The following is a 12,093-nucleotide window of genomic DNA, read 5'->3' as shown; positions in this document are numbered from 1 at the left end:
AAAGAGACCTCCAAGTCTACCCCCACAGTGACACACTTCCTCCAACAAGGCCATACCTCCTAATAGTGCCACTTCCTTTGGAGGCCATTTTCTTTCAAACCACCATGTAGTTGAAGTTTTCCTGTGTCCACTCGGCTCCTGCAGCCACTCAGACCCAAGTAAACTCATAGAGACTCATATTACTTCTAAACTGTATGGCCATGGCAGGCTTTTTGCTATCTATTTCTTATATCTTAAATTAACCTATTTCTATTAATCTATCAGTTGCCATGTGGCTTGTGCCTTACTGGTACTTTTATATCTTGTTTCCTCTGTGTCTGGCTGGCAACTCCTCTCTCAGCCTTCCTGTTCCCAGCATTCTCCTCTCTGCTTATCCTGCCTATACTATACTTCCTACCTGGCTCCTGGCCAATCAGCATTTTATTTATCAACCAAATTAGAGCAGGACACATTCACAGCATACAGAAAGACATCCCCAGCACCACCACAAGCTATAACTCCAGTTCCAGGGGATCTGATACCCTCTGGCCTATAGGGCCACCTGCACATAAGTACACATGTCACACAGACACACACACATGAATTCATAAACAATGAAGCAAGTCTTTTTAAAGGAATAAAGAGAAATCATTCTTTGCAATTTAAAAAATATTTCAGCTTCTGTTATAGAAGTGCAAAGTTAATTCAATGAACAAAATATAGTATTTTCAGCAAATGGAGTGGGAGCATGTAAACAGCCATGGGGAGAGAGAGAACCATAACATCATCACTACTGCAAGCATTAACTTAAAATGGGCAATATACTTCAATTTAAATGTGAAGCTATACAACTCTTAGGGGAAACAAATAGTGAAAATCTTCGGAATCTTGATCTGTGTAAAAATCTCCTTAACTTGATACCAAGCTACAGTTACAATCTAATCAACAAATTAGACTTCATGAAAATTAAAAACTTTTTATTTTCCCTATGAATGATTTCTTAAATAAATGAAAAGACAAATTCAAAGTGAGAAAAATGTGGTTTTTAAAACCACATATCTAAACATATCTGCATGTAATCACACGCACACACGTACATATATAAACTGGGAGTGGTGGCACATGCCTGTAATCACAACTCTGAGAAGGCTGAGGCAGGAGGATTGTGAGTTCAAGGTCAGCTTGGGCTATAGTGAGACATTGACTCAAAAATAAATTACCTAATTTTTAAGTACATAAAAATTCTCAAAATTTACCTGTAAAGAAAATGAAGGTCAACAGCATGTAATAGTCTGAAAAACAAAACCTCAAGAAGTCACTATATACTTGTCAAAATGGCTTAAATAAAAATATTGACAATATTTAATCCTGGTGAAGATGTAAGGAATTGGATCAGATGAGCTTTGCTAATGGGAAGAAAAAATGGTGTAGTGAGTTAGAATAGAATATGACCATTTCATTTAAAAAAAAAATAATGTGCTGAATGGAAAAGGGATGAAGGGGAAGAGTGGGGATAAATACAATCAACATATATTTTATGCATCTATAAAAATATAGTGATAAATCCATTATTTTGCATAATTAATATATTTTAATATGATAAAATAAATATGCAGCTACCACATGACCTGTTAATTACTCTCCTGGGCATCTATCCCAGAGAAATGAAGACTTACAGTTACACAAAACCAGGTGTGAAACATTCATGCCAACTTAATTCATAGTAGCCCCAACATTTAAATGATCTAATCATCATTCATAGAGTAAATGACTCACCCAACTGTTTATCTAGACCATTTGATCATGCCCATCAGTAAAAAGAAACAAACAGATGTGTTTGTCAGAACAAACCTCCCAAAGAGAATAGAATGAGATAATGGGTCCATTAGATAATCTTCTAAATGACAGAACTGATTAGCAGTTGACAGGTTAAAGAAGGGAATAGAGAGAGAAAAATGGGCAGCTATTCAAAAACATGCAAAATCTGTGTCTTGCTTGTGTGTATCAACGTCAATACACTGACTATTGTGTTCCTCTGTAGTTCAGGATGTTAATTACCCTTGTGAGACCTGGGAACAAAAGAACACAGCTTCTTCCTCTGCTGCTTCTTACCAGTGAATGCAAATCTCCATTATCTTAAAATGAAAAGTTTGATAGCACCCGTTCAGCTCTGTGGTGCATGCCTGTAGTCCCGGCACTCAGAAGGCAGAGGCACAAAGATGCTGCAAGGTCAAGAGTGACTCAGTTTACATAGCAAGCTTGAAGTCAGCCAGGGCTACATGGTAAGACTCTGTTCAAAGTTAAAAAATAATAACAGTAATGACAAAATATATTCAATCTTCAGAGAAATTTTGCACTTAAACTCTAAAAGATGAATTAATTTAAAAAAATCATGATGGACTTTTAGTCTGTTTAGTTATTATAAGAAAATACCATAGTCTGAACAGCATACGACAGAAATTTGTTTGTGTGGTGTGTATGTGTGTGTGTGGGGGGGGGGGGTGTGGGTGTGTCTATGTATGTGTCTGTGTGACTGTGTATGTCTATGTGTGTGACTGTGTGTGTCTGTGTGTCTCTGTGTGCGTGACTGTGTGACTGTGTGTCTATGTATGTGACTGTGTGTGTGTGTCTGTGTGTGTCCGTATGTGTGACTATGGGGGGTGGGAGATTCATCTGAAAGAAGGGACAAGCAAGCTCCTTTGGACTTGGTTTTTAAGAGCATGATTCATGAGGGCCCTGCTTCTATGATCCAATCATTTTTCCAAAGCCCCATCTTCTTTATTTTTTTAAGCTTTATTTTTAATTATGTACATGGGGAAGTATGTGCATGTACACACAGGTACTCACAGAGGCCAAAAGAGAGTGCCGGATCCTTTGGAGCTGGAGTTACAAAAGGTTGTGAGACAACCTGGTGTGAGTCCTGGGAACCAAACTCCAGTCTTCTGCAAGAGCAGTAAGTGCTCTTAACCACCAAGCCATCTCTCCAGCCTCCGGCCACCACCTTCCTTACCATGACCTCAAGGTTTTCAGTGGAGAATGTTCAGGAGATGCCCATGTTCAAGCCACAGCATGTATCTTTGGACAAAGTGATAGCAACATTCAATAATAAGATTTTTTAACTCTATACTAGATAAAAAAATATTGTCATAGTGGGCATTTTCAATCAGTGGTTGGTATGTATTTTGGCATGGAGTTTTTTGTGTGTTTGCTAACATTTCTGGACTAGGTACCTGAGATTCACATGTTGTATAATACAACAAATTCACTAAGTAAGAAGAGAAGCATGAGGGTCTGACTGAATACTAGCCAAAAGGTAGAGCAACTGCAGGAACAACGGTGTTTCAGAAACTGAGCTTATTTTAGAAATTCATTTCAAGCATGTTTGAAAATAATTGTAATTCTAATAAGAATTAAAATTCAAACCATTAAGGGTGATAAATATTTAAAAGCATTTAGTCTGGAAATTAAGCTGGAACAGAGCAAAGGAACTCATGTAATCAAATCCACTGTGGTGGAGTGAAATATCTGTTTTGCTGAGAGGATTTTTGGCCCAAACTGCTAATCACTGAGAACACATTCGCATTCTGTAACCAACGCTACAGTCGCGTGCTTCTGATATTTATTCCTGGAGAGTTTGACTCTGGTTACTTATTCTTTTTCTTCTAAAGGCAAAATCTTTTATAGTCCTTTCTTCTTTTCTTCCTGTCTTCTTTCCTTCCTTCCTTTCCCTTCTTTCCTTTTTTTTTTTTTTGATTCCTTTCACCTGCCAGTTCCTGAGTCATAACCATCCACAAGCAAACCCATTTAGACATATCTAGTCCTTTGACCCAGATGACCTGAGACCTAACAGGAAGCCCCAAACTCAGCATCTTCTTTATTTGGATAATGTAACCACTCATTCGTGTTTGACTTCTTTTTTCAAAAAGAATACAATAAATTGTGTAGTTCTGTATACATATGATTATGTGCACATAAGTGCAAGGTGCTAGCAGAGACCAGAAGAGGACATCAGATGCCCTGAAGTTGGAGTTAGAGGCCCTTGTGAGATGCCTGATCTGGTACTGCCAAATGAACTCCAGTTCTCTGAAAAAACACCAAGCACTCGGTAACTGCTGAGCCATCTCTCTAGACCCTGAGATAGAGTTCACACTGCCACTATTTGCAGACCACCCTGGTTCCCAAGCTGTTGACTGCACCTGTGCAGGGGGATCCAACCAAATAAGGACTCTTCAAACTATGGAAAGTGAACTAAGAGGATCAAAGCCATGCTTGAGAACAAAGCTGTAACTGATTTGAGCTCTCTTTCTCTTTGTGGGTTAGTTAATTGGCTAAATTCACTTGCGAGGCCTAATGCCACAAACTCAGTGCCTTAGATGGAAGGAGTCAATGCCCAGTTCTGGAGTCTAAGAGTCTGAAATGAAAGCACACACAAGGCCAGTTCCTCCTGAGTGCCGTGAAGAGGGTCTGCTTCTGGTGCATTCCTCCCCTGGCTTGTGGGACTTCCAGTTGCCATTATGGGGTCTTGGCTTGCAGGAACAACACCCAGTCTGTACTCTCTTTGTCACTTGACTTCCTCCCTGAGTGCCATCTCCAAAGCTCTTCCTTTCAAAAGGACACTGGTCACTTTGAATTAGAATGACCCCAGTCTGATTTGATTACCAGTATAAGAGTATCTCTGATTTAAAAAGAAGAATAAATCACCGTTGAGTGTTTAACCACAAATGGAACAGAGCTATATCAACTGTCTCAAGTTTCAGGGAGCTTCACGGAAGAGGAGACAGAAAGAATGGATGAGCAGGAGAATGGGAATAGTGCTGTGAAATTCTGTCTTCTGGACACAACATGACTACTGTACTCATGAACTCAACAGCAGCAATGGTTACCTGCAAAAGATCTGCACAAGATCCAGCCAACGAAACCAGTTACCATTCCAGCAGGCTACACGACTTTGACTTGATGAGTGTCTTAGTTTGGGTTTTATTGCTGTGAAGAGATAACATGACTAAGGCAACTCTTACAATAGAAAGCATTTAACTTGGGCTTGCTTACAGTTTCAAAGGTCTAATCCATTATCATCATGGCGGGGGAGCATGGCAGCATGCAGGGAGACTTTGTACTGGAGAAGTAGCTGAAATTTTTACATCTGGATCCACAGGCAACAGGAATAGAGAGACTCTGGGCCTGGCATAGGCTTTAGAAACTCCAAAGCCCACCCCCAGTGACACACTTCCTCCAACAAGACCACATCTACCCCAACAAGGCCACACCTCCTAATCTTTCCTGAGTGGTGCCACTCACTGATGACTAAGCATTTAAATCTATGAGCCTTGTGAGCCATTCTTATTCAAGCCACCACATTCCACTTCTGACCCCTACAGGTTTATAGCCATATTATAATGCAAAATGCACTTAGTCCAACTTCAAAAGTCTCCATGGTCTAAATCACAATCTCAACACTAAAGTTCAAAGGCTCTCTAGACTCACAGCCATCTCTTAACTGTAACCCTTTATAAAATCAAAATAAAAAAGTAGATCACATACTTCCAACATATAATGTCCCAGAACATATGTTACCATTCCAAAAGGGAGAAACGGGAGCATAATGAGAAAGTATTGGACAAAAAAAAGACCAAAAACCAGCAGGGCAAACTCTAAACTCTGCATCTCCATGTCTGATGTCAAAGCACCCTTTAGATCTCCACTCTTTTCAGCTTTGCTGACTGCGATATACACCTCCTCTCTGTTTCCAGACCCTGTCTGCAGCCTTCCTTGGCAAGCAACCCCAATTCTGGCATCTCCAGCACCTTGGAGTCTCCAATTAAATACAGGTTTCACCTTCACAGCTTCATACAATGGCCTCTCTACGCCTCCCTACAGGGACACCTCTGACACACGTCTGGCTTCAGTGGCTTCCCTTAGCCACAGAGGGAGATTCTACAACCCCTTCTCCACAAAGCTGAAGCTGCCAAGTTCCTGGCCCCTCTTTCAAATACATTTGCATCAGCTTTCTGTATTTGATGGTTTTCCTCACTGCTTAAGCTTTCCTTTAATTCCTTTTCACAGTTGGAAGCTTAGCTGGACAGGTCTTGCCCTAAGGTCACCACTCCCTTTATTCTATTTAGCATCAGGCTTTTCTTTAAACTCTTCATCTCCTTGAGCACGGAACTTGACTCCAATATTACATTTTTCTGGTGCTCCTTTCCCCCTCAAACTGTACATTTTGTATTTTTCATTCCTCATCTTGCTCTTTTTCATTAGATTTGCATAAGAGTGGCCACTAATAGCCATGTGACACAGTCAATACTAGGCTGTCTTGAACTCTCCTCTGCCAATGTCATTTATACAAAAGTCTTCAATTTAGGTTCAGGCAGATTTTTAGGAAAAAGGCAAAACTCAGCCACATGCTTTGCTAAAATATCACAAGAATGGTCTCTAGGCCACTCTATTATTCTTCCCCTCTGCAACATCTTGATCTAGGCTGCCACAGTTCAAACTGTCCTCAGCACTGTCTTCCATACTCCTACTAAGATAGTCCATTATTCCCCACTTAAAGTACCCATCTGCTTTTCTGGTCCAAGGTCCCGAAGTCTTTATAGTCCTCCAAAAACACAGCATGGTCAGGTCTGTCACAGCAAAACCCCAGTCCCTGGTACCAACTTCTGTCTTAATCACTCTTCTCTTGCTGTGGAGAGACACCATGACCAAGACAACTCTTATGAAAGAAAGCATTTAATTGGGGCTTGCTTATAGTTTCAGAGGTTTAGTCTGTTATCTCCATAACAGGAAGAATGGCAGAATGCAGGCAGACACTGGAGCAGTGGCTGGGAGGTACATCCTGATCCATAGGTGGAAAGAGAGAGAAACACTGAACTGCCTTGGGCATTTGAAACCTCAAAGCCAACCCCTAATAACACACTTCCTCCAACAAGACTACATCTACTCCAAGAAGGCCACACCTCCTAATCCTTCTCAAATGGGGCTGCTCTCTGATGACTAAGCATTCAAATATTTACGCCTATGGAGGCCTTTTTTTTTTTTTTTTTTTTTTTGGTTTTTTCGAGACAGGGTTTCTCTGCGTAGCTTTGCGCCTTTCCTGGAGCTGTATGGAGGCCATTCTTATTCAAACTATCAAAAAGAGAGAGAAGACATGAAGGTGATGAGGATAAGTGTCAGAGGGAGCATCTGAAAGAGGAAGAGGAGACAGTTTAGGGGGCATAAGATCAAGATCGATTATACACATCTATTAAATTGTTAGTGAATAAATAAAAATTAAGACTAAGTATTTGAAATACTAGAAGTTAAGATTTTAACAAAGTTCAAGAGAAACACAATCTATATTAATTTATGTTGAAACTTGTAACAATAGTATTTAGATATGAATTACAAGGTCCTAAGAGGGCAAGGAATGTAGATCAGTTGGTAGAGTGTTTGCTTAGTATGCAGGAAGCCATAGGTTAGATCCTCAGCACCATGTAAACCAAATGTCAGATGTGATGGCTACATGATAAGTTTGAGGTCTTTCTGGACCATAAGAAAACCTATATCAAAACAAAACAAAACCCTACCTAATGACAATTTATCAACTCTGATAACCAACATCCGTAGAAAAGAATAGAGCACGCCCTCCCCCTGAGAACTTCAGGTCCCCGCAGTCATCAGATGTCCAGAATTCTCTGCAGTCACCATCAGTCCCTCACCCATGGCACTGCAGTGCCAAGTCAGCATTGACACCCATGCACATAAGGAATGTCACCTGCCCATTTTGCAAATGGAAATATTGGACTCAGAGTGGCCAAGCAGCCTGACACGGCTAAGCAAATAGATGGTGTACCAAAAAGAGAGACTGAAAAACCCCATGCCTCCAAACAAGCATTTTCTCTCTTTGTCACTTCCTTGTGTATTTCTGTGTGTTTCATTTCCCTAAGGGCTTTATAGAAATTTCTATCATTTGCAATCTGTTCTTAGTTATGGGAATCTATTTTCCCTTCAACCAGCATTTTTCTTTTTTTTTTTTAACTTAAAAAAGGAAAATAAAGACCCAGCTTTACTAAAATGCTCTGCAGCTCTCCTGTCCTTCAGCAAGTACAGAAGCACAAATTGATTTGCTTTACTGACTGCTGTGTCGTTGGAATAACAGTGTAATTTAACAGAATAGCCCCACCTCTGAAAGTGTGTGTGTGCCCGCATCCTTAGGACCAGACTACCCAGATCTCATCTGAGTCCAAGTCAGGGAATTTCATGACTGGGTGTGGCCTTGGAATTATCTGGGATACCCTTCTTATAATACAAAACATCCATAAGACCTGAGGCCCAGAGAGCACACAGAGCAAGAATGTGACAAGCCGAGCCTGCTGAGTCATCACTGGGGCTGACACAAACATGCCAATTCACCGTGTGTTCATTGCCTTGGCAGCCTGGACACTAGACAATGGTGACACAGTGATGGGCGATGGACACGGTGTCTGTTTGTCCTGCAGTAATGCCGAATCCCTGTATCAGTAGGAGTGTGGGAAAAAACACTGATTTCTGATTCTGCTCAACTCACTTACTAGAAAGTGAAGGATTACTGGGGATCCGTCATATCCTAGGTTTTGAAAACAAGGACAATATGGGATTTAGTTTTACAACACGGATATTATGTAAGTTATCATAAGCTATTGAATAAAATCTTGTAACACTGGGGCCAGAGAGATGAGTTAAGAGCTTAAGAGTTAAGAGCACTTACTGCTCTTGCAGAGAATCAGGGTTTGAGTCTCATTACCCACATGGTGGCTCACCGCCATCTGTAAGGCCAACTCCAAGGGATCCAGTGCCCTCTCTGGACTCTTAGAGCACCAGGCACACACCTGGTGCACATACCTACATGCAAGCAAAACATTCATATACGTAAGATTAATCTAAAGCTTTTTTAAAAACAACATGTAATATGCAGAGATGAATGAATGGCTGGAGGAATACATTACTAAGGCACAACTTGGGCTGACTGGGAGAGGAGGACTCTACAGAGGAATTGGCGTTTACCCAGAAGTACAAAGGAAATGGGGTCCCACAGAAGGCAGAGCCCCAGGAGGGTCAAGGGTGCAGAGGCACCTGGTATCTAGGGTGACTGAAAAATGTGTCACATGGCTGAAGCAGATGGACTGGCAGAGAGCAATGGAGCAGGTCCACTGAGATGGGTGTGGGCCACATGGAATCCATTTCAAGTATTTTAACCAAGACAGACATGGCCAGACTTTTTTCAAAGGGATCATTGCATGTCAATGTGAGATTGACAGAAAGAGCAACACGTGACAGGCTGGATGGGCCAGGAGCATAACACATCAGTGCTCAAGCTAAACCACTTGGCTCCAGTCTCCCGTTCTCTACCACGCTGACTTGGCTTGCATTTTTCTTTATTTTCTTTTGTTTTCCTTTTTTTTCCCCTCCTCCCTAAGACAGGATCTCCTTTGTAGCCCAGGCTAGCTTTCAACTTAAAATCCTCCTGGCTCAGACTCCCACAGGCTGGGATTACTGGCTTGTGCAACCACACTCAGACATCTTTGTCTTTTTTTTTTTTTTAATGAAGGGGCATCCATTTGGTCAACACTTCTCTTATTAAAACTATTGCCAAAAACAAAAATGAAAGCAGCGCTCACTTTTGCATGATTGATTTTTTTTCTTGTTGGAGAAGGCTTGTTTTTGTTGAGGTTTTTGTTGAAATTGTCATTTCAAATTGTATTTGAGCCAGTTGGGAACACTGTAATTGTCAAGAGTCGACAAGGGTACATTGTCAGCGCAAATGACAGGGAGGAGTCACCAGCTCAGCTACCACAGAAATGCAGTGTCACCATTGTGTTTGTGTGATTGTATGTAATGACTTTCCTGGTTTGTTGCTGTGGTTTTTCTCTTTGTTTTTACTCACTAGTTGCCTGAAAATTGGATAGTGTAGAATACACGGAATACATAAAACAATGGCTTGACTCCAGGCTATTTTGATGATTCCTGCAGGGACAAGACGTCATAAATGACAATGTGCTTTTGGAGACATTTACCTGATGTAACTTAAAAAGGTTCTCGGAAAGAGTTGCTTTGCATAAATAAGTTATCTGTTTTCCTAAGGAACCGAGCTGAAGTTTATATCACCTGGAGTGATGTGTCCTTAGCCTAACGTGCAGATGAGTGCAGCCATTTATTACTCTCACTTTGACAATCCGAATTATCTTTTGGATATAGCCCTGAATGATAAATCAGATGGTTTCAGAGCAGGACTCAAAATTGGAAAATTGAAGTTCTAAGTGCTTTTATCTTAAGTAGATGGTACCTTGAATAGTAAGTGCCCCGCTGAGCTAAGTTAATGACCATGGGCTCTGTAGTGAGTGATGTTAGACTAAGACAATGTGCAGATCTTGTGAGGCAAGGCTAAGTATGAATTGTATCTACTGACTTTCGTGAGAGCCCAATTCAGCATATATGGAAAATTTTATCCTCTAGTTTTTCAGACAAACATTATAAAATATATCTAGCCAGCCACCACTGGATAATTGCAGATTTTCTTTGAAAAAGGCTAACAGTTTTTCTTTTCTCGAGAATTATTATTCTGTGTATCAATGGGTCATTGTTTCATCTTAGTCCTAGAATGTGGCTTTTTTTTTTTTAAATAAAATGTACTTTCAAATTTCTCCTTTAATTTCAGGAAGCAATGGCTCCTGCCAAGACTATGTGGAATATCCAGTTTTCTCCAGTGTTGGCCAGGGTCCTTTCATAGAAATGCTAGGCTTACCAACTTTGAGAGAGCAGATTCACTTTTTCTCTTGGTTTTATAAAGCGCTGGAGAAAACTGCTATGGTTACATTTTCACCATGCAGTCTTTTGAAATCCCTTTATTCATCGGCTGCCAGAAAGAACATGGAAGTGATATGCCTCTCCATCCCCACTGTATGGGTTGAGGAGAAAAGCCAGCCTCTGCATGCCTGCAGAGTAAAGCAAGGGAACCGGAAATAGAAACTTGTTTCCCTTCTGTCTACCAACGCTGTCTCCACTCATTGTGCTTGAACGAGGCCTGTGGTTGTGACGAATTTTAAATTCTTCATTTTCATAGGTTTCCAAGGCTTTATGTTGGTTACTTTTACCATTATTGTAGCCAAATACCTCAAAAGAAGTAGTTTAAGGAAGGGGGGTTCTAGTTTGGCACATGGTTTCTGCCATGGAGTCTGCCATGACAGGGAAGGCATGGCTGCCGGAGCATGAAGCATCTGATCACACTGTGTCTAAGTCAGGAAGCAGAGAGCAGCGGGCAGCCAAACCTCAGAGCTCACCCCCAGTGATGCACTTCCTTTAGTGAGGCTCCGCCTCTTCAGTGTTCCACAACCTTGCACAATAGTGCCACTAGGGGCCGGGGGAGCCAGTGTTCAAATGCATAAGCCTTTGGAGACCTTTCACATTCAAACTAGAATGCCCAAAACCCAAGCAAAGACCTCTTTCTGTTTACTACCTCTAGGTCGGACGAATTGAAGACTTTCTGTACCAACTAGAAGACAACTTCTTAAAAACTAAGAAACTGAGAACTGCTCGGAGGCAGAAAACGAAACTGAAGAGGCTTCAAACTGTGCAGCAAAACTAGACACTAGGGAGCAGGCTGACCAAGGCGTCCTGAAGCTGAGGTGAACAGCATCTGGTAACAAAGGCTGTCACCACAGCAAAACCTTGCCAAAGATAGTCTATACTTCTTTCATTTCAACTGGTAGCAATAAATGTTGTCAACATGCTTGACTTGACTCATGCTCAAATTCTTCTTTTTGAAGAGCTCAAATAATAACTGCTGCTGCCTCCTTTTTCTTCCAGTCTTGACTAAGGTATGCAAGGTCCACCCAAGGATGCTGATAGTCATGCATGCTTCTTGGGAAATAGCCACATTCCACGTGCAGATAAATGCCTATTTACAATGACCGAGCTGGTGGTATATGTTCTCAGTCCTTGAGGATATGGCCATATGCCATTTGGCTGATACTGTCAGTTCTCTCACTGAAATCTCCATTCCTTCCTCTGGAGCTTTTATATTTTGGTTTACCTGCTCTTTAGGCAAAACATAGATTCTGATATTTGACCTGATGGTGAATCTGAAGCCAACATGAGAGA

At 41.1% G+C, this 12,093-nt stretch overlaps 1 protein-coding gene across 2 annotated transcripts in view; it reads left to right on the top strand.

The window, feature by feature from the left end:
* The window catches only part of Spata16 (spermatogenesis associated 16), a 286,709-nt gene extending 274,977 nt beyond the window's left edge, over positions 1 to 11,732 (top strand). For both annotated transcript variants that reach the window (XM_016000865.3, XM_006971179.4), the window contains exon 11: positions 11,456 to 11,732. In XM_016000865.3, coding sequence (XP_015856351.1) covers positions 11,456 to 11,578 — 123 coding nt within the window. In that variant the 3' untranslated portion in view covers positions 11,579 to 11,732. The remainder of the gene's footprint in view (positions 1 to 11,455) is intronic.
* The last annotated feature ends 361 nt before the right edge of the window (positions 11,733 to 12,093 follow it).

Source organism: Peromyscus maniculatus, chromosome 6 (assembly GCF_049852395.1).
Source record: "Peromyscus maniculatus bairdii isolate BWxNUB_F1_BW_parent chromosome 6, HU_Pman_BW_mat_3.1, whole genome shotgun sequence".
NCBI lineage: Eukaryota > Metazoa > Chordata > Mammalia > Rodentia > Cricetidae > Peromyscus > Peromyscus maniculatus.
This window is presented reverse-complemented; position numbering and strand designations above follow the sequence as displayed.